The 24,226-nt window shown below is 35.4% G+C and overlaps 1 protein-coding gene across 3 annotated transcripts in view; it reads left to right on the top strand.

Moving 5' to 3' along the window:
• The window catches only part of LOC111057455, a 356,053-nt gene that overhangs the window by 135,349 nt on the left and 196,478 nt on the right, over window positions 1-24,226 (top strand). For all 3 annotated transcript variants that reach the window (XR_005572751.1, XM_039439738.1, XM_039439739.1), the window contains exon 3: window positions 7,289-7,427. Coding sequence is in view for 2 of the 3 variants with exons in the window: in XM_039439738.1 (XP_039295672.1) it covers window positions 7,289-7,427 (139 nt within the window). In the remaining variant the exon portion in view is untranslated. The remainder of the gene's footprint in view (window positions 1-7,288; window positions 7,428-24,226) is intronic.

Raw genomic sequence — 24,226 nt, 5'->3', positions numbered from 1 at the left:
ATTCGGCCGAATTAACGGCCGGCAGATTCGTCCGATCCAACGGCCGAACGGATCGGTTGATTACAGTTCCAGGGGACGGTTACCCTACGTGTGAGATGAGCCTTATACTTTCTCATGTATACTTGGGTTGATTCGTACACTATACTGTACATTTTCTTTCTGAGCTGATAGTTGTTATGGTGGAGTGTATTCCCACTTTTTACTTTCCTTGCCCTATTACCATAGGTAAGGAAAGTATTGCTTTCCGAAAAAAATTACGGTACCTCAATTTCTAATTTTCTATACGTTTCAAGGTCCCTGAGTCCAAAAACGTGGTTTTTGTGTATTGGTCTGTATGTGTGTGTGTGTGTGTTGTGTGTGTGTGTGTGTGTGTGTGTGTGTGTGTGGTGTGTGTGTGTGTGTGTGTGTGTGTGTGGTGTGTGTGTGTGTGTGTGGTGTGTGTGTGTGTGTGTGTGTGTGTGTGTTGTGTGTGTGTGTGTTGTGTGTGTGTGTGTGTGTGTGTGTGTGTGTGTGTGGTGTGTGTGTGTGTGTGTGTGTGTGTGTGTGTGTGTGTGTGTGTGTGTGTGTGTGTATGAGTGTATGTGCGTCTGTGTACACGATATCTCATCTCCCAATCAACGGAATGACTTGAAATTTGGAACTCAAGGTCCTTTCACTATAAGGATCCGACACGAACAATTTCGTTCAAATGCAATTCAAGATGGCGGCTTAAATGGCGAAAATGTTGTCAATAACAGGGTTTGTCGTGATTTTCTCGGAAACAGCTCCAACGATTTTGATCAAATTCATACCTAAAATATTCATTGATAAGCTCTATCAACTGCCACAAGTCCCATATCTGTGAAAATTTCAGGAGCTCCGCCCCATCTATGCAAAGTTCGATTTTAGATTCTCAATTATCAGGCTTCAGATACAATTTAAACAAAAATAATCAAGTGGAATAGATTGAGCATGAGAATCTCTATGAGGTAACAATCCTTATAATATATATATAATTTCCTCACTGATTATATACTGTATATCATCCATTTATACAATAATTACATCATCAAAAAGATGGGGAGGGAAAAATAAGGTAACCTTGTGCTATTCCTCTCCCAAATTTAGATAACACGTAGTCCGAAATAGGAAATAGTCTTGTAGTTCTCCAGTTAATTATTATTGATCATACTCATTAATATGTTACTTATCATATTGTGTTACATGCAATACTCCGTTACACTTTTGATTGATGTATCAAGACTGTCAGATACTACTTTAATACCTCGTTCGTCATATTATCATATTCTCTCTTAATTCTTCTCTCCTTCTTCCCACCGTCGTTTGCCTTCGGAGAATAGTGTGGAAGGAGCATAAAATATTGATGGATAGAGATAATTCTTGAGAGAGCAGAGCTTAAAATTTCATGAATACTTTGAGCTTTCAAAATGCGCCGCTCATATAAATTTTGAATAGGTAACTGCTATTCTATGCATTAGGCAGATTGAAATTCCCCGGAGAGAGGAAGTCGACAGAACAGAGAGAGATTGAGTAAGAGAGTGAGAGAGAGAGAGGTAGAGAGAGAGAGAGAGTGCGAGTGAGTGAGTGAGAGGTAGGGAGAGAGAGGGATTGATCTCGAGTCAAAAGAGGAAGAGAAGGTGTAAGAAGGGAAGTGATGTATGGAAACGGACGGTGAGGGGGAAATAGTAGAAAGAAAAGAAGGAGGAAGAGTGATAGAATAGTGATAGATGAGTTGAAGAAGGGAGGGGAAAGGAGGAGAAAATGGTGCAGAAGAAGAATGAGAAGGAAAAGGAGAAGAAGGAAGAGGAGAAGAAGAAGCGGGAGAAGAAAAAGGAAATGAAGAAGAAGGAAGAGGAGGAGAAGAAGCTGGAGAAGAAGGAGAAGTAGAAGAATTTTGTGCCACCCTGCAACAAGATAAATGAGTGGTATAGTATTCATAAGCGAGCTTGGTAAAGAAAAAATTGAGAAATTCAGGAAAAATTGCTAAAATGACAGAAATTGAAGAGATTTTCAAAGAATTTTCAGAAACATTCAAAATTAGAACCAAGCAGAAAAAAATGTAGCCCAGCTGACAAAATTATTTTTCATAACCATTATCATGTTGTCTCTTTCTCTATTCCTTCATATTTGTTCACCTTCTTTCTCTTATGCATTCATTCTTATTAATTCCTTATCTCTTTCTTTTTTCTCTCTTAATCATGTTGTCTCTTCCTACATTCCCTTACATTTATTTTCCTACTCTCTCTTATGTATTCATTCTTTTCACTATCTCTTCTCTTTTTACTTTCTCTCTTTATAATGTTGTCTCTTTCTCCATTCCATCGTATTTATTTGAATTTTCAGGAACATTCAAAAAGAGAGCAAAGCAGAAAAAATTTAGCCTAGTTGACAAAATTATTTTTCATAACCATTATCATGTTGTCTCTTTCCCCATTCCATCATATTTATTCTTCTTCTCCCTCCTATGCATTCATTCTTATCACTTTCTCATATCTTTCTACTACTATCTCTATAATATTGTCTCTTCCTAAATTCACTTACATTAATTCTCCTCCTCTCTCTTACGCATACATTCTTATCACTTTATTTTCACTTCCCACTATCTTTCTCTCTCACAGCCATTTCTCATACTCTGATCCACAACTCTTCAATGTAACTTCATAACAAAATTTTTCCGTCAAAATGAAAAACGAATACTGTGTTCAGTATATTAAAATATAGTGAAGCACTCAAGCCTTTATCCCACTTAATTGGCACGTGGCATGGTATTCTGTCTCCATTTATTCTCAACACCCGGATATTTCATGAATTTCAATTATTTCTGCTGAAATACATAAATTATTATGTATTACAGTCTCGTAGAGTACTGAGGTCCTTGTTGGTAGTGAAATGTAATGTCAGTGAATTGCTTATAAATAACATTTATGCATCCATTTAACCAATGCTGATATTTCAAAGTGAAACTCATTGTACTAAATTTACACGTGCATTACAGAGTGGACAATTTTCTGTGAATAATAATAATTTAATAATGTAGGTACTCTCCGAAATATAGGGAAAATTTGTTGCAATTTGTTTGAACCATATTCATAGAATAGAGAAATTGAACCTCGCTCCATATAACATTTATTACTAGTAGTTCTGTGAACAGTAGACCTCACGCAGTATTCTCATCCACAATTACCTGATTAAAACTATAGACGTTATGGAAATACAGCAATAGACTGGCTTCTCCACACATCTGTATAATCACTTGTCAGCTGATTTATGATGAATAACTCTATAGTCTGATTTCTACGGTAATATTGGCGTATGAAAGAGGATCCTTTTTCCTTTTTTATTATCCTTGAAATGCAAAATTTCCAAAAACCTTGTATATATGTCGACGCGCAATTTAAAAAGAAACATACCTGTCAAATTTCATGAAAATCTATTACCGCGTTTCGCCGTAAATGCGCAACATAAAAACATATAAAAATTTAAACATTAAGAGAAATGCCAAACCGTCGACTTGAATCTTAGACCTCACTTCGCTTGGTCAATTATACAGAGTGAGTCATATGTGTGCGGGAACCCTTCAATAAGTTGGAGACTGTTGTAGATATAATACTGTAACGTTCATGATAAGATATTGGTCGAGTACTCTACCTTTTGACGTACAACTCAATTTCAACCACTCATAAGGGGGTGACTTAGGGGTTGTAACTCGAATATTTTAAATGTAAACACCCATTGTGTGGTACATTATTTTAAAGGCCTCTTTTAAAACAAGAAAGATGGTGTCGATAAAAATTTTCTATGATACTGTACTTGTATTCAAAATGCGGCTGATTGAAATTTCAAGTAAAAACCAAAACCTCAGTCAGCCGCCATTTTGGATACAAGCATCATAGAACATTTTTATTTGTGCCATATTTCTTGCTTGGGAACGGCCTCCAAAATGATGTTCCACACAATGGGTGTTTACGTTAAAAATATTTGAGTTACAATACCCAATTTTTTAAAAACTAAAACTTCAATCAGCCGCCAATTTGGATACAGATATCATAGAAAAATTTTACTTATGCCATCTTTCTTGTTTTAAAAAGGCCTTTAAAATGATGTACTACACAATGGGTGTTTACATTGGAAGTATTCGAGTTACAACCCCTAATTCGCCCCCTTATATGGGGTTGAAATTCAGATGTACGTAAAAAGGTACAGTATTTTACCGATAACTTATTCTGAGAGTTACAGTATTATATCTACAACAGTCTCCAACTTATTGAAGGGTTCCCATATAATTATATGACTCACTCTGTATAATGAGGTCCACGTTATAATAGCAGTGCAGAAAAATAGGAGAACAACGTTGCCGATCCTCTGTATCGTCAATGCCTTCTATGGACGGTAGCTGATACAGGTTTATTGATGTAATATTAACGGTTCATTCTCGTTTAAAATAATCTATTATATTTTATTAAGCAAGAAATTAAATTTTTAAATAATTTCATAATGAATTTCCATAACTAAGGTGAAATATTTTGTTAATTTAATTGTAAATTGTTTAAAGACGTTCTGGCAACAGAGCAAAGCGAGAAAGAGATAGCGCTATCCGCTTCGTTGTACGATAGACAAGGATAGCAATACCATTGCTAATCAAACACTACCATTATAACGTGGACCTCCCTTTAGTGAAGGTGATATTGTGATGACCTTTACAGATAAGCTGTAAATGTACTTGATTTCGAAGGTTGAAGGGTTTGCAGGTCTGGTGTGTACTGGTCTTAAGAATGTATACTTGGGTGCAATGTTTGTTGGTTGGAGTGTGTGCAGGTCTAGTGTATTCTGGACTTATGAATGTATACTCAGGTACTAGCTTGAATAATAGAGGAAACATACAATTTGTGCTCAACACATGTTTGTATAACATGTGTTCAATGTCAGTATATAAAGACGCGAATGAACTTTAACTTTTTCAAGGATACAGTGTCTGTTTTAGTTTTTACTTTTATTTGTGATTAATTCATTCATTGACTGTTATATGATCATTGTCATTGATTATCTTGAATCTAATTTGTATATTGACAAAGTAGAAATTCTCTACATACTGTAAATGTTATGTATGAATATAAAATTGCTAATAAAGAATTTGAATTAAATTGGAGACATTATCAAATATATACAATACTCACAATAATAAGGTATTTAAATGTTTGGTAGAATCATAATTTAGTACTCGTCCATCCAGCCACATCTTAATTTATATCTGGTAATTTTTATATCTGGCCATTTTTAATATCTGGTTATTTATGTTTTACGGATCTCAAAAACGGCTCTAACGATTTTCACGAAATTTGGAACATAGTAGGTTTATGATATAAAAATTTGATTGCACTAGGTCTCATCCCTGGGAAAACTCGCTGAAGAACATAGAAAGAATAATTCATCCTTGGAAAAACAGATGATAATTTCGTTGTCTGCCGATAACAGAAGATGCGTGTGCCTGTGTGGGAGATCAGCTGTGTAATCAATCAGCTTACCGTACCTCGCGAGAAATCTAGAAATTTTAATAGACTTGATCAAAATAATCTGATTTGTTGACATGACATGGTATATCATAATATTCAAAGTTGATCATTATTTTACAGTTTTAAGTGATTAGTGAGTGTTATTTTGCTATTCAATTTGGTTTGTAAACAATCTAATTTAGAACTTTTTGTTTTCAAATGTTTGGACTGAAAATTTGACCTGAATCCAAGAGTGTATGGAACATAACCTACTTTTTGGACTATTCATAATGTATAAATCAAAAGAAGAAACAGTTTTGAGCTGTGCCTGTTTGTCTTTCCCCAATCATTTTGGAAAATTGTTTTCTGTTTATCAATAAATAAATAAATAAGAGCAAAGTTCGGTGCCCCGATGTTTAATCTGTACTATTATAAAGGAAAGAGCTGGCTTATAAACGTACGGGATAGGAAATTCACGAATGACGCATCATCACATCTGAAAAACTCAAGTGATTAACTTTTAATTTTGCATATAGATTCTTAATATACCGAGGACGGTTATAGGCTTATTTTAAATTCTTCAAGATTCTAGTACCTCATGTTTCCAGTTTGTCAAGTAATTAATCAGACCCTTGCGAAGCACGGGTTACCTGCTAGTAAGAAATACTGAGGATACATCTTTAGCAAGATGTCCTTCGAATATTGACAACATTGGTTAAATAGGAAGCTTCAAGGGTTTGTTCATAAGAACAGCTGACAATTTAGAGTGAATCACCCTGTAGGGATTGATTGATTTGTTTGCGGTGAGGGTTGTAAGGACTGGGCGCTTTTTAGCCATTCGATAACGATGGTAAAAAATGGCCTGGAGGGCCCCAGGTGTCGTGTTCAACCCTTCTAAGTACACATTGTTCTGAGGGAGTGTTTGGTTATCATTATGGCGTTGTTGTTAGGCTCGGATATAACGTGTGTGAAATACGTAAGGTCTCAGAAATTCAGAAGATTTCCATCAACGGAGTTCTGAGTGTACCGAAAGTCGTGTAAACCAAATAGTGGTAACTCTTTCGAATAATTGATTTGGATGTATTCTTTGAATAACATCAGTCTATGTGCCGATTGCACAATAAATTTTAATCGTAATCAATCGTACGAGAACCAATCAGAGAAACCGTCTCATCAAAAAGGCCTTCTCCGACTGCTTCTCCTGTAATTAATCACGGTTAAAATTCAACCGGCTTTCGTGCAACAGGGCCTATATTATGTAGTATCGTATAGAAGTCACAATTTTGAACCTAATACAATTATTGCATCTGTGAATAGATAAATGAAAAATTTTATTTCCATCAACATTCTTCTAATCTCTCTATTCATCGGCGAAATCTACGAGTTGATGAGCTATTCTTGGTGCTCATTCCTGGATTTATACAAATATAATTCACAAGCTGTTCTGTCATTTTTTCTGCAAATTCGTAGGTTTATAAATATGTAATTCACAAGTTTTGTGTCGTTTTCGTTGCAGATTTCTGTAATTATCAAAGTATTTTACAAGTTGTTGAGTCATTTTTGTTGAAGATACGTTAATTCATCAATGGAATCTACAAGCTGTTGTTTCATTTTTTTACATCATAAACATTTATGTTGCAGAATTGTTGATTTAGGAAAGGAATTTACAAGTTATTATGTCATTTTTGTTGCAGATTTGTGGATTTTTAAATGTAATTCACAAGTTCTTGTGTCATTTTTGTTGCTTATTTTTCAATTTATCAATGAAATTCACAAGTTTTTGTGTGTTTTTGTTGCAGATTCGTGTACATTCCCTGAGGATTGGGCGGGCAGATGGTTTCAGAGCGGGGTTCGCACAGTGATCATCAACAGCACCTCAATCCAATACAAGGGCAACTGCATCCAGTCCGAGGGAGACAAGTTCCTCATAGAAGACAAGTGAGTTCTACTACATTTCACTACATTTTTAGTCATTTTTCATTGATAAAAATATTCATTTATTCCGAGTTCAAACCTACAGTTGATTAACCTTCCGGCAGTCGTGCTGTTGTAAAAAATACAACAGTACCAGTTTTTTTGCTGCACAAAACTATTGAATGGAGTGGTGTCAGTGAATGAGTCACCTATGCATTCCAAAACTTTCCCCCATCACTCTACTGAGTTGCAGTATCAACCGAGCAATGGTTCAGTCTTTAGGTGCCATTTAGTCGCGATAGTGCATAAGTCGCACTGTGCATAAGATGGGAAAGATTGTATACGGGGACTGTAAACGAACTAATAACACATATTATTATTATTAGAATTGATGGCTTTGCTTGGTGTACCTTATTGGGCTACGAAAAGGTAATCATGCAGATGTTCATAGGCGTAAAATGATCCAATGAGATGAAAATATTAATTATACAATAATTTAATATGTTCTTCTTCTTCTTCTTCTTCTTACAAACAAGGATTTAGTTAACCTGTTCCGACTCACATCTAGCCAATTATTCAAATAAACATAAAAAATCGTATTATTGCCACCGCTTGCGTGGTCTGCCAACATCTCTTTTGCCTACTGGCTGATAATTATAGACTTTAAATGGTATTCTTTCAGCTGACATTCTTTGAACATGCTCTCCCCATTGATGCCGATTATCCGTAACTCTTTCATTCATGCTGCAGATTTCCAATTCTTTCCTAATATCTTCATTCCCCAAAATGATCTCTTCTGTCACATCCCTTGGTTCTTCGGAGAAATCTCATCTCGGCTGCCTGCACTCTACTTTCAAGTGGCTTCGTAGTAACCAATGATTCACTACCATAGAGGAGGACTGGAGCGGCCATTACCTTATAAAATTTCATAATTGTATCTGTTCTAGCTTATTTACCCAAAGTCCTGCTGATATTTCCACATTTCATTTGGAACTTTCCTATTTTCTTATCAATATCTAATTCATCTTTGAAACTAATGACACTTCCTAGATATGTATATTGAGAAACTTGTTCCAATACTGTATTATTAATAACAATTTTCGATCTGACCGGATATTTGCCTCTGAATGCCATAATTTTTTTTTTTAGTTGATATTTTTAAATTATATTTCTGACCTTTTTCATTGAGGATATGGACTGATCTTTGGAGGTAATTTAATATGTTTTGATAGTAAACAGAGTTTATACAGAATGTTCAGTAACAGGTAAGAGGATGTTCTAAAAATTATAAACACGTGACTGCTCGTGTGATTGAGTAGGACGCGACTTCCGGAAGGTTAATCTCAGTTCAAACCAAGATTGTGCATATGGGCCATAATAATAAAATTAAGACATGGAAAAAAGACAATTTATACATGGATAAACAAATTTCTCATGGAAGAATAGTGAGTATCGTTGGACTTACTTGAAACAAAATGTGTGTAGGAACATGTTAGTTATTGACATCAATATTTCTTTCTAATAGAAAAGTTAATGAGGAAGGATAAGCCAAGTGGAGCAAAGCTATAGTGAGGTCCACGTTATAATGGCAGGGGAGAAAGATAGGAGAACAACGTTGCCGATCCTCACTGTCTAGTCAATGCCTTCTTAACGGTAGCTGATACAGGTTTACTAGTAGTTCTGTGAACAGTAGACCTCACGCAGTTTTCTCATCCACAAGTACCTGATTGAAACTATAGACCTTATGGAAATGCAGCAATAGACTGGCTTCTCCACACATCTGTGTAATCACTTGTCAGCTGATTTATGATGAATAATTCTATAGTCTGATTTTTACTCCAATATTGGCGTATGATGGAGGTTCCTTTTTCCTTCATATTATATTATTTATATTATCCTTGAAATGCAAAATTTCCAAAAACCTTGTATATACGTTGACGAGCAATTAATAAAGGAACATACCTGTCAAGTTTCATGAAAATTATTACCGCGTTTCGCCGTGAATGCGCAACATATAAGCATATGAACATTTAAACATTAAGAAAAATGCCAAACCGTCGACTTGAATCTTAGACCTCACTTCGCTCGGTCAATTAATGGAATATTAATTGTTCATCCTCGTACAAAATAATCAATTATATTCTATTAAGCAAGAAATTATATTTCCCAAAAATTTCATAATGAATCTTCATAAATTATTTGAAATATTTTGTTAATTGATTATCCATTCTACATTGTTAGAAGCCGATCTGTCAACAGATCAAAGCGAGGAAGAGATAGCGCTATCAGTTTTGTTGAATGACAGACAAGGATAGCATACCATTGCTAATCAAACAGTGCCATTATAACGTGGACCTCACCCTAGAAAGTGGATTTCAAACACACTTTATATTATTTATTAGCTCATAGGGATCTATGAAATCTTCACTTACATTGAACAAATTTGACTTCAATTCTGTTCATCTGTCATGATCAATATAAACTTTCCCAATTTTGATTACAATTTTTCGCCACACTGCACAGAAAGCAGCTGTTTTCCAGTCCCTACGTAGATCTGAAAAACGTTGTTTGCAGACGACTCTCGTCTGACGTCAGAACAGGTTTCTTTCCGGCCTAGGCCGGAAAGAGTACCCTTTCCAGCCGTTAACATGGAACTAAGAAAGGTGATCAAAAAACAGCTGATCGAAAAACTTTTCATTATTTGTGTTCATTATTCAATAATTAAAACATTCATAATAATATCATCTTATTCTCATTTGAAAGAATAAAAAAGTATAAACTCAACCTCCCACATAATTGAACATCATCTTTTAGGCTATTTAGACAAATCAGAATAAAAAATAAATATACTTGGACAATTACCTGATATTCAGATTACCTCTGATTTGCTAGAGCTATCACCTTCCACTTCTGCTTTCGGAAGTGCTTAGTAAACAACTATTCTCATATATATATTGTTTATTTTTGTGTGTGCCGAAAAATAGCGTTAGCACCACGGCAAAAATGTTTTTCCGGCTCTCAATCTTTTCTAGTCCACGGCCTACGGCATCGGACTTGAAAACCGATTTCGTGCCGGAAAAATCTCATTTTCTGCTCTAGGTGCGAAATAGTAGAAGGTACTATTTATCAATCCGTTACTTAATACAAGAGAAACAATAATCAAATGCTTCCGTAGGTATGCCATTCAAAAAATCATTCTCTTCATCTGTCATGATTAGTAGGAACTTTCCCGATTTTAATTACAATTTTCACCAATTCTTTACTGAAGCTCAGTAACAAATTGTATTTATAATGCAAGAGAAACAATAATTAAATACTTCAGGGGAATATCAGGGAATGCAAAACAAAACGAACAAGACTATAAAAGTATGCTGTGTTCTATTACATCAGAACAGGGAATTCGCTGGAGAGAATGCCTTCACTGCTTATGAGTTTTGATGGAAGGTATTTCAAGGATGATTAGGTAGTTAGGAGAGCGAGGAGGTGGTGGTGGGAGAGAAGGTGGAGGAGGAGGAGGAGGAGGAGGAGGAGGTGGCTGAGGAGGAGGAAAAGAGAATCCCTTAAGTGTAGGTAGAAAGACGCTCTTCATTACCCTCGTTTTTCAATGGCCAAGAAGCAAAAGGGAGTCTCAGCCCTATTAATAACCTTCTATCAACTTAAACTCTTCTCCTACTCTTCTACTTCTTCTCTTACCTCTTCTTCTTTCCCTTTTTCTCCTCCTTGTTCTTTTTTCTTCTTCTTATTCTTTTTCTTCTTCTACATTTTTTTCTTCTTCTTCTTCTTCTTCTTCCTCTTCTTATTCTTGTTGTTCTTCTACATTTTCTTCTTCTTCTTCTTCTTCTTCTTCTTCTTCTTCTTCTTCGTCTTTATTCTCGTCTATCACACTTTTCTTCTCCTTTTCCTCCTTTTTCTCTCCTTCTTCTTCTCCTTATTTATGTTCTCCTCTACACATGATCTTTTCCATCTTCATCACGTCTCTCATATTTGTGAGAATTTTTTTGTGAATTAATTTTTATTATGAATTTTAAAACATCAATAGACGACTGTTAAGTCTTTTCTTTCCATTATTATAATATTCTCTCCATTTGTATAGAGACAATATCTCTCTTCTCCCCTTTTCATTACTAGCATCTTCTTCCAATCCTCCTTTACTCTCCCCTCCTTCTTCTTCTTTCACTTCCGCTTCATTCTCAATAGACTGTATTCCCTTCTCCACCTCTATCATCATTATGTATTCTTTTCATACATCCTCTATCACCGTTATTCTCTCTGTCTCCAGAGTTCCCAATTTGCTTACCCCAAATTCCATATTCCAAATTACCCCATAAACATATTCCAAATTCCAAATTGATGAAGAATACTATTTTCTCAATGTGACTCTCTAACATTGTAATCTCTATTTCACACTTCTCTTGTGCTTCTTTCTATTATCTCCTTCTTCTTCCACTCTTTTCTCCTTTTTGGTAATTTTTTCTATTTCACACTTCTCTTGTGCTTCTTTCTATTATCTCCTTCTTCTTCCACTCTTTTCTCCTTTTTGGTAATTTTTTCTATTTCACACTTCTCTTGTGCTTCTTTCTATTATCTCCTTCTTCTTCCACTCTTTTCTCCTTTTTGGTAATTTTTTCTATTTCACACTTCTCTTGTGCTTCTTTCTATTATCTCCTTCTTCTTCCACTCTTTTCTCCTTTTTGTTAATTTTTTCTATTTCACACTTCTCTTGTGCTTCTTTCTATTATCTCCTTCTTCTTCCAATCTTTTCTCCTTTTTGTTAATTTTTTCTATTTCTCATCCAACTCTTCTTCTCTTTCGCCTTTCAACTTTACTCTTGGAATTTCTCACTGGTAATGAATGTTTTATAATTTAATGCTCCACTTGAAATACTCAATAGCTGTTCTACATCTTCAGGGAATCAAAAAACTCTTTTGATTTAGTTAACAGTGGATACCTAGGTTCCTAGGGAATACTCGATTCAGTAAGCTATTTCTTATTGATGATTGGGAATTAACAGTCCTCAATATCTTCCCATACCTTCTCTCATACTTTATTCTTAGATATATATATATATATATATATATATATATATATATATATATATATATATATATATACTAATAATAATAATAATAATATAATAATAATAATAATAATACTGGCTTATACACTCATATACAATAGCTTACAATACAGCAAAATTATAGATGAATTTACATAATATAGACTAAGAAAATAATTATTGAACTGTATATGAAAAAGCAATTTGTAATATAATAACTATAGATAATTATATTGTTATGCATCTACATAAATTGGCGGAGCTTTGGACATATCAACGTCCATTCTTCGGAAAGAATATTAAAAATATCCTCCCCAATAACTCTCTACCAAAAGATAAGGTACTAATTTCTTTATAATGAATAGATAAATTTAAAATATCTTACTAATATATATTTATGGACTAAAATTGAACTTGGACTTTTTGCAGTAGAAACATAACCTCCTTTCTGGACATTATCAAAATTTGGGAATGGAATAGTTTTGGGCCAAGCCTGTTCTTCCTTCCCAATCATATTTTTATGATTTGTGAATGTATCTACGAATAAATAAATGAATTATGATGAAATATCTATTATATTATTCCTCACAGGTACTAAATCGTTCAAAATGTAATGCTTCACCTAGATTACCCGAATACGTGATAGCTGTTATGAATTATTTACACTGGAATTACGATGTTGTTATTAGTTTCACAATAATTATACTCTTTTCAGTAATCGTTTTCTTAATAATTTGAAGATTGGGACACGGTTCCACAAAAGCCGTTTAAATTTTAACCGTGATTAATTTTACGAGAACCAATCAGAGAAGGCTTTTTTGATAAGACTGCTCCTCTGATTGGTTCTCGTGGAATCAATCACGGTTAAAATTTAACCGGCTTTTGTGCAACCGGCACTAAGTATCCTGTTTTCAACCTTATTTTATTCTTTAATCTATATTTTCTTTATGAACAGATACAGAGATAAAGTTTTCAACTTTATTTTAGTTCTCACTCATTATTCTCTGCATAAACAGATACATACAAGATGAGGAATACACGTGACAGTTTATAGGAAAGTCCACGGTTGAATTTTGCTATTTAGATTTTGTTAATAGGTTCGTATCAAAGTCCACCGCATGTAAGTCCCGCCACCACGTCACCGAATTTTAGGCCTATTTGAGAAACCGACAAGAAGGATAGAAGGCGATTTGAGAGAGAAGGATAAACTTAAGACTATATAGAGGCTGAGTATTGGATGGTGGAGAAGGAGGAGTGATCGGAGGAGGATGAGAAGGAAATAATATTGCGAGGGATAAATGTGATGTGGGGCTTTGAGGAAAGAGGATGAGGAGGAGGCGGTGATGGTGGAGAAGAAGGACGAGAAGGATGAGGAGGAGTAGGTGGTAGAGGAGGAGGAGAATGAGGAGGAGGTAATCGGAAAATGGCACTTCTAAACTCGAGTGTTCGACGCGCTTCAATATTCTTGAAAAGTTTCTTCAAGATTTCCTCCTCTTCGTTTTTTCTCACACCACTTTGATGAGCGAAAAAAGACGGAGAAGAAGGATAAGAAGAAGAAGAAGAAGAAGAAGAGTTCGATTGGCGGGGAGGAAGATAGAAATAAGAAAAGTTTGTAGGAGAGGAACATCACTTCACACCTTCCCGTGTGTCCTAGTTTTCTAGTAGTTCTCGTCTTTATGATCTGCCTGCACCTGTTTTCATCTTTTTCTTCATCTCCTTCTCCTTCTTCTTCTTCTTCTCATTCTCTTATTCCTTCCCTGCTGTCTCTGATTTGAAAATATCATTTTCTCTTTCAAATCAGTTGCAACTGTCGAATATTTATAATCCATTGATCTAATCCCTTTGAGATTGTCAAATGCTTCACTTGAGATAACACGGGTTTTTTCCGTTTTTCCGAATAAGTTAACGAAGGTCCAGTTTGTTGAAAAGTTTGTTGAAAAAAGGTACTCAACGCTCCGATCATTTAATTGTCATAGTCATTTAATCTCAGCTGTTTTCCATGCGTGGAATCAAGCTGGTAAACAGCTGTTTGCAGAACAAATAAACATATGATTCTCATTACAGCATACTCTACAGTAATGAAACCATATGTTCTCTTTACAGTCAAGTATGTTTTCTAAAGTGCGAGATAAATTACTTTTAACACGGCTCTTTCTCAAAGACGGAGAGGTCCGATGCTCTATCCTCCACTAATCACTCCCACTACCTAGCAGCATTCTCCTTCTTTTGTGTCTGAGTGAGAGAGCTTTGTAACGTGACGCGGCAACACTCCCCTCCATCTATTGCTGGCAATGTTCCAAATAGTGTAGGTCAGCAGGTATATTGGTTTGTGTATGTTACAGAGATGTTCTCATCACAAGAACATGAAGCAAAATGACAGCTCATCCAATTGTGCGCAGGATGTCCGTCTCTGTCTATGCTACAAACTGTGGAGGGAGAAATGGGTTTCTCCTCTTCATGTTAAAAGTAATTTATCTCGCACTTTAGTTCCGAAATAGGAGCAGCAAAACTGCTACAAAAAACCACCTTCAGTGCTCCAGTTGGAAGTTTTGTCAACTTCCACTAAATTCCTGATTCGGAATTTGTAAACTAGGTCATGTTTATAGAATGCATGTAGTAAGTTCAGCACAAGCTGGTAATGTTTTCTATTTCTCAATTATTCGTCTTTAGATTATCATGACAAAAAGTAGTGTACATTACTTGGACGTGAATGGCTTTTGCAGTGCTCCAATGAAATTCTAGATTCGACTAACGCCTCACATAGGAACATCATTCTCGCCTGCAAAAGGCCCCTTCCCGTCCTTGTGATGTGAGATACTATTATCTATTATATTCGAAAATATTTAGCTATATCTTTGTCCCAATGTCTTCCAAATTAAAAAAAAAGTTCCCGTTCGTTTAGTTTAAAGTTGAAGATGATTCCCAAACAAGCTCTAAAGCCCGGTTAAATTTTAACCTTGATTAATTCCACGAGAACCAATCAGAGGAGGCGTTTTTGAAAAGACGTCTTCTCTGATTGGTTCTAGTGGAGTTAATCATGACTAGTTAATCATGATTAAAATTTAACCGGCTGTTGTGCAACCGGTACTAAAACTCAAGAACAACTTATCACAAAAGTAGACCATAAATTTGAATATTCTGAACACAAATCAGCAACTTCTTCGGAAAATTAGTAGAGATTAAATCTTTTGGATTTACTTCTCATGGCGTAGAAAACAATAAACATGAGAATTCAAGTAGCTTGAATTGATAATGATTAAAATTTAACCGGATTTTGTGCAACCCGCACTGAGGCTTTTCAACAAAGACCTTCATATTTGTTTCAGTCGCTCAAAAAACTTTCAGAATACTTGATAGATAGAGAAGTTGTCGAACTGAGAACCTCCCAATGGACAGTGTGGTGGACTCACAATTTGAGTTCTCTCCAAAGCACTAAAGCACTACTTTTCACTCTGTGGATATTCTGACCCAAATAGCTAACAAAGTTAACACAGATTTGCACGTGGTTCTCAAAATATTCACTACAAAGAATAATCTTCTTTCAAAGCCATCTAATTGCATCAAATCGGATCCTCGTGCACTCCTACTTTATTAATTAAGTTACGCAAGTTTACTTATTGTTCCAAGCTTGTGAAATAAAACCAATGTTAGCAAGTCAGCCCTTTCACGCTTGAGAAATGAATCCACTGTTAGATAGTTACTCCTTTCACGTACTCAACCTGTTTGCTCTAAGAATGAAACCAATGTTAGGAAGTCAGTCCTTTCACGCTTGTTCTCTGATTGCTCCAGGATTGAAACCAATGTTAGCCGGTTAGTCCCTCCACGCTTACGATCCGATCACTCCAGAAATGAAACCACTGTTAGCTAGTTTATCCTTCCACACACATAGCTTGATTGCTCCAGGAATGAAACCAATGTTAGGTGGTTAGTCCCTTCACGCCTCCGACCCATTCACGCCAGAAATGAAATCAATGTTAGCTAGTTATTGCCTTCACGCCTACGATCTGATCACTCCAGAAATGTAACCACTGTTAGCTAGTTACTCCCTTCACGCCTGAGAGTTGATTGGTTCAGAAATGAAACCAACGTTAGTCAGTTACAGCCTTCACACCGCTGTCAACCACTGGCAACTTCAGAGTTCCTGTTAATTATAATCCGGGACAACTTTGTTAATAAGTTTGTTGCATTGTAAACTAGTTATTGTTTGGATGCAACTGGATCTGTTTGAAAGGGTAGGTAAGATAACAAGTGTTTTATATTCCATGAGCAACTCTGAGTCTAGAAGGTTGATATGCATAGGTACTTTGATTACCTCGTGTTTTATATTTTTTATCACAATGAATAATAAAGAAGTTTATAATCTCGAAAGATCATCTATAACTCCAATATACTGTATATTTCCAAAAGTTGTGAATATTTTAACAGTCATATAGATCAAAAAATTACGCCCAGAGGGATTTTGAATTATAAATGTAAATAGTTGAAATCGGAAGATAATAGTCGATTGAAAACGGAATAATTAAAAAGAAAAATTTCTTCCAAATTTAAGTTTTTCCAAAAAATTTACACATTTTTAACAAATTTTAACCCAGCACTCAATGAGGATAGAGAGATCCAGTTTATTTCATTGTATTCCAAATTCTATCATCTAAAAGTGAGGCTAGAGTCATTTTTGTGTAAACGAAATTATCATCTGTTTTTCCAAGGATGAATAATTGCCATCCTTTTCATGTCCTTCAGCGAGTTTTCCCAGGGATGAAACCTAGTGCAATCGAATTTTTATATAATAAACCTACTATGTTCCAAATTTCGTGGAAATCGTTAGAGCCGTTTCTGAGATCCGTTGAACATGAATAACCAGATATAAAAATACAGGAATTGCTCGCTTAATATAATAGGATGTATCATTAGTATTCCCCCAAACAAATAACAAATCCCATCATCAGGAAAACAGTATCTCCAATCAAAGACTTCAGTAGATTGCATATTGCATAATATGATAAGAGAAACCATCACTTGAATAGCAATTAATTTTCAACAAAATTTCCATTCAACAATCATTATTTCAAATGTCAAGTGTTCATAATAATCCAGTAATCCCCGAGATTAAAACATTCAGACCAACACCAACATGTCAAAACTAATCGGTTATCGCCACTGGATCTGATAACATTCAAAATAGGAAATCCCTCATTGAAATCCAGGGTTTTTGTCCGGGACAGGTAGAGATGATCTGACATTTTTGTATCAAAATAATAAACAAATCTAGAGTTTCCCGTTTCAGAATATTGAGAAATTTTGTTATCGATGACACCTGTCCATTCCCACACTAATAACTTCATGCATGAATGGCCAGTATAAGCTTTCTGCATCGTTTTGGAAATCAATTCATTTTTCTCCTCTAGAGGGAATTTATTTATTTAGAATCGATAATTTGTGAAGCCAATTATTGAAACTGGACCCACTAGTGAATTATATATTTCACACAAGGATGAGTATAATATTATTTCGTGAATATTCCTGGTATAATTGATAGGTAAAGTGGAGTGAAATGAATAAACAGTACTGTAGGCTACATTATTTTGATGTTTAAAACAACGACATTCAATCGTAATGAATGATCGTAATGTTTGATTGTAATGTCGTTGTTTTTAACATCGGAATACTGTGTTAATATATTGCAGCACAGGATGGATCTAGAACCATCATCTTGAATAAATATTATTATTTTTCGCCACACTGCACAGAAAGCAGCTGTTTTCCAGTCCCTACGTAGATCTGCAAGACATAGTTTGCAGACGACTCTCGTCTGTCGTCAGAACAGGTTTCTTTCCGGCCTAGGCCGGAAAGAGGACCCTTTCCAGCCGCTAACATGGAACTAAGAAAGGTGATCAAAAAACAGCCGATCAAAAAACTTTTCATTATTTGTGTTCATTATTCAATAATTAAAACATTTATAATAATATCATCTTATTGTCATTTGAAAGAATAAAAAAGTTTAAACTCAACCTCCCACATAATAAATTGAACATCATCTTTTAGGTTATTTGGACAAATCAGAATAAAAAATAAAAATACTTGGACAATTTACTGATATTCAGATTACCTCAGATTTGCTAGAGTTATCACCTTCCACTTCTGCTTTCGGAAGTGCTTAGTAAACAACTATTCTCATATATATATATATATTATTTTTGTGTGTGGCGAAAAATAGCGTTCGCACCAGGGGCAAAAATGATTTTCCGGCTCTCAATCTTTTCTAGTCCTGGGCCTACGGCCTCGGACTTGAAAACCGATTTCGAGCCGGAAAAATCACATTTTCTGCTCTAGGTGCGAAATATACTATTTCTGTTCTAAACAAATCATTCTCACAACATAATACATCATTACAATATAACAAAGCTGTAAAATTATTGAAATTAGAGGGAATATATCCCACTTGAAGTGTGGATCAATGTGTGAATAGAGTATTCAGTCCAGGCAATGAATGCTCAAAAAAGGGTATATAGGGAAATGTTTGGAAGACAATTTTTGACCCCACAGTTCTTTTCAGGGTAGTAAGGAGGTAAACATATCAAAAGTCCCCAACCATACTCCCTGTGCTAAAGGTACCACTTTTTGGTTTCTCGCATAAAACTCAAAAACGATGTATCTCAAGAACCTGACTGTCATATAACAAATTAAAGCTTACATAATTTCCTACAATATTCATTCCACAACTTTTTTATATCTCCTCTAGTTTTCGAGATATCCGCTCTTGAAGGTGTGACATTTTTGAAAAAAAAAACACTTTTGCCACCATTTTTTTTTATTTTTGCTCTTATAACTTTCATAAATCGATGGGAAAAATTCATATTGATATTGAGGTTATAGAACATTAAATTCTCTTGATTTTGATGTGTAATTTCACACTTTTACAAATTTCCCTACAACTTTTGCAGCAGATTTAGTGTTGAGCAGCAATTTTCACAAAATTTGGAACATAGTGGGTTTATTATATATTAAATTCGATTGCACTTGGTCTCATCCTCGGGAAAACTCGCTGAACGACATTAAAAGGATTATAATTCATCCTTGGCTGAAACAGCTGAGACTTTCGTCGTCTGTGGATAGTAAAAAGTGAGCGAGTGATTCTGTGGAAAATCAAAATATCGCATCCCCGAAATTCATAAGTTGACGTGTAGCCAGCTCTAAAATATAAACACGATCATTTTAGACAATTGTGTTCTGTTTATCAATAAATAAAAATAACCAGCGAAGTTTGGTGCTCCGATATTACCTAATAAACAGCTAAGACAAATACATCGAATCGATAAAGGGTGATAAAGAATGGTCGAACAAATAATAGGTAATGCTGAATACAAGCGAAAAAAATAAATAAATAGTGGAATGAGAAGGTGGGATAGGAAAAAATAGAAGCGACAGGAGAAGGATGAGGTGGAAAAATAAGAGGAAGAGGAGAAGGATGATGAGGAGGAGGAGGAGGTGTAACGTGTCCACGACTAATCTCATTAGTTATTCATTTATACTTTCAACAATGCCCTCTCATTCCAAATTTATTTCGTTTTGTAATCTGGCACACAAGCAACAGGCTCTCTGTCCACTAATGCTATACACGATATGAATACATTACTTTGACGAATGTGTTGGTATTATTAAGACTGTGTTTGTCATATATTTGGATGGTTGATATTGATTTTAGTTCTCAGTTGTTATATATATCGTATGGTTCCCTGTCAGCTAGACAAATTAAAAACAATAGAGCAAAAAATAGTGCTCACGTTGATATCTCAGTTGTTTAAAATGGGGAACACGAATTTGCGAATTTGTTATCGTCACGAGATTCTCAAATAATCGTATTTGAAATAGAAAACTGAAATTGGTAGTTTTGTTTGCCAGGTTTGAAAGTTTTAAACTTTTCAAATAATCGTATCTGGGAAGAGGTTTTTGTAGTTATTGTTTGGGGATTTTGAAAGTGTAAAACATTTGAATTTTAAGCTCCATCACTCACTGTATTCCTGTATCATATCACAAAATTAAACTGTATAATGTCAACTTGATACAATATCAACACAATATGATACAGTATCATGTCAACTTCATACAATATCAACACAATATGATACAGTATCATGTCAACTTGATACACAGGACCATAATTTCTTGATACAAAACTTCCAAACTGAATGAATTCTACAAACCATGGAAGATGGAATATTCTTTTGCTGCCACTTTCCTCTATGATATAACTCATAATCTGATCTGTCCAGTTACTGTGTGGATATGGTATAATACATTATATAAACCTATAGTTTTGTTTTATTTTTTTTAAAAGCCATTCAATTGGAAAAAGAGCTCGTAAAAGACCTCGGCTACAATATCTGAAGTAAGTTACTAAAGATCAAGGGATCCAGAGCTACATCCAACTGAAAAGTACAGCTCTGGATAGAAAAAGATGGAAAGTTGCCTACCAATCGAATGATTGAAGCTAAAGAAGATAATTTTCCATAAATATGATACATTTCTCTGTGTAACAAACTCTAAAATCTCCTATTGGTGAATTATTGAAGGTGAAAAATTTGACGATTTTTATATTTCAACTCTGTAGCATCTCTGTTGATAATTTTGAACTCCATTATTTAATGATGAAAACACTATTGACTATCCTCTTCAAAGAAAGTGTATTTTTTTATAATATAATAAGAGAAGAATCGGCTTTTATACATGTAAGGGATAGGAAATTCACGAATGACGCATCATCACGTCTGAACTACTGGACTTATTAACTTCAAACTTTGCATATAGATTCCTAATTCCCCGAGGATGGTTATAGGCCTATTATTCTTCAAGATTTCATTACGTCTAGTTTTCAATTAGACCCTTGCGGAGCACGGGTTACCTGATATGATGAGGTCCATGTTATAATGTCAGTGGAGAAAAATGTTACCGATCCTCTGTCTTGTCAATGCATCTATAATGTATCCTGTAGCTTATAGAGGTTCATTAACATAATATTAACTGTTCATTCTTGTTTAAAATAATCAATTATATTTCATTAAACTAGTAGTTCTGTGAAAAGTAGACCTCACGCAGTATTCTCATACACAAGTACCTGATTGAAACTATAGACCTTATGGAAATACAGCAATAGACTGGCTTCTTCACACATCTGTATAATCACTTGTCAGCTGATTTATGATGAATAATTCTAATGTCTGATTTTTACTCTAATATTGGCGTATGAAGGAGGATCCTTTATCCTTTTATATTATCCTTGGAATGCAAAATTTCTAAAAACCTTGTATATACGTCTACGCACAATTCAAAAAGGAACATACCTGTCAAATTTCATGAAAATCTTTTACCGCGTTTCGCCGTAAATGCGCAACATATAAACATTTAAACATTAAGAGAAATGTCAAACCGTCGACTTCAATCTTAGACCTCATTTCGCTCGGTCAACAAGAAATAATATCTTTCAATAACTTCATAATGGATTTTCGTAATAAAGATGAAATATTTTGTAAATTAATAATTAGTACTATATTGTTAAAAGACGATCTGGCAAAGCGAGAAAGAGATAGCGCTATCAGCTTCGTTAAATGATAGACAATGATAACAATACCATTGCTAATCAAACACTGCCATTATAACTTGGACGTCACTCTAGTTGATTATATTATAGAATCTTTCCAACTCAAATGTAGATATAACTTGAATTGCTCTGCATTCATATGCAATGAATCACTGTGAAGTGATATGGTATTGAGTCTGAGAAAAGGGAGAGAGATAGAATGACGAGGAGGGAATAATGGGGTTGATGATGAGGAGGTTGAGGATGAGGAGGAGGATGATGAGGAGGAGGTAGGGGAGGAGATTGAAAAAGGGTCTTGTATAGCACACCACAGACAACACGCCGATGACAAGAAAAAAGAGAAAAGGGAATTTTTGTAAATAAGTGCGCTGGGAAATTTGACGCCCCCTGTGGGCGGTAATTGGCAGCACTGCGCTGGTCTACTCTCCTCTCTCTCGCTCTTGTCCGCTGTTTCCAACCCAGTCTATCGATTACCTAAATAAACAACCCCTCCTCTGACACCTTCTCCTCATCATCAACCTCCTCAACCTCGTCATCCTACTCCTCCTCCTCCTCCTCCTTCACCTCCTCCTCCTCTTCCTCCTCCTCCTCCTCCTCCATCTCCTCCACCTCTTCTTCCTCGTCCTCCTCCTCCTCATCCTCCTCCTCCTCCTCCTACTCCTACTCCTCCTCCTCCTCCTCTTCCTCCAGCTCCTCCTCCTCAACACAGCAGACACTGTGTAATACTGTTATAAAATCTACAACGTGTCGGTGTGTTTTAGAGGTGGAGGAGGAAGAGGGTACATGAAAAAGGAGGTTGGGGAGGACAGAGAGTGGAGAGGGGTAGTAGGGGGAAGAGGAGGAGTAGGAAGAGGACGAGGACAAATGAAAGGAAGGCTGAGAAGGAGGACGAGAAGTGGAACGAAGAGCAGGAAGGGATGTGGAAGGGAATAGAATAGAGGATAACAAAAAGCAGAAGAAGAAGAGGGAGGAGAAGATGGAGGAGGAGGAAAAGGAGAGGAGGAGGAGGGGAAAAAAGAAGAAGAAGGAAAAGAAGAAGAAAAAGAAGAAGAAACAGATGCCAATCAATTAAGTAAATCAAGATAAAGAAACAAAAGAGGTGTGAAAAAGATTGAGGTAGTGGAGAAAGAGGAAAAATATAAAAGAGGAGGTGGTGGAGTGGGTAGAGGAGTGTGTAAGGGAAGAGGAGGAAGAATAGGACAAGAAGGAGAACGAAGAGCAGAAGAGCATGTGACGAAGCAGATGAAGAAAATGTTGAACTAGAAGCAGATGGAGATGAGAAATATGAAGAAGATTGATTGATTGATTGATTATATGCCTTTATTAGGGCGGAATTAGGACTCCTGGTCCTCTCTGCCACACAACCCTAAAGAAAAAGGAGAAATATGAGGATAAGGAGAGATAGAAGAAGAAGAAGACGGGAAATTAGGGGAAAATATGAAGAAATAGGAAAATGTGTAAAGTTATGAAATTGAATTATATATTAAGAAATTCCGGAGTAAGTGGTAGATATGTCGGAGGAGGAAATTTATTTCGCCAAAATAGAAGATACATAAGAAATTATGGGAAAATTTGGCGAAGAAGAAGATAAGGGAGGAGGAAGGGAGATGGAGAAGTATGAGTAGGAGGAAGAGAAGTGGGAGGAGTTGTTGAAGGAGGAGTAGGATGAGTAGGAGAAGGAAGAGAAATTTGGGAAGGAGAAGCCGGAAACAATTGTAGGAGAAAGAAAAAATTTTGGGATAAGGTAGAGGAAAATTAATAATCACAGTATTGAGATTACAGTTTACACATTCCAATATGTTTCACATTAAATTACATAGTGGGATCATACCAACCATTACAGAGTATAGAGAACCATAATATAATATCAAGAACTGGAAAAACTCATTCTCCTAAAACAATAGGTAGACCTACTAAAATAAAACAAAGGAAATAATTCATTTCCATCAATCTAAGTCGAGCAAAAATTTCCGTATCAATCAATGAAACGATCTATCATTGATCAATCAATTATCGTTTCCATCAATCATGATTGTGAATGAATCCGCCTTTGAATAAAGCGATATTTATCAATGATTCAATCAACTCCATAATCAAAAAAGTTTGATGATGTAGCCTACTCGTGATATCAATCACTGTTCCCATTTTTTTCTATCGTTGTACACTGCTCGG

Source organism: Nilaparvata lugens, chromosome 13 (genome assembly GCF_014356525.2).
Source record: "Nilaparvata lugens isolate BPH chromosome 13, ASM1435652v1, whole genome shotgun sequence".
In the NCBI taxonomy this organism is placed as follows: domain Eukaryota; kingdom Metazoa; phylum Arthropoda; class Insecta; order Hemiptera; family Delphacidae; genus Nilaparvata; species Nilaparvata lugens.
Note: the sequence above shows the minus strand (reverse complement) of the source record. Positions and strands in the feature narration are given on the sequence as shown.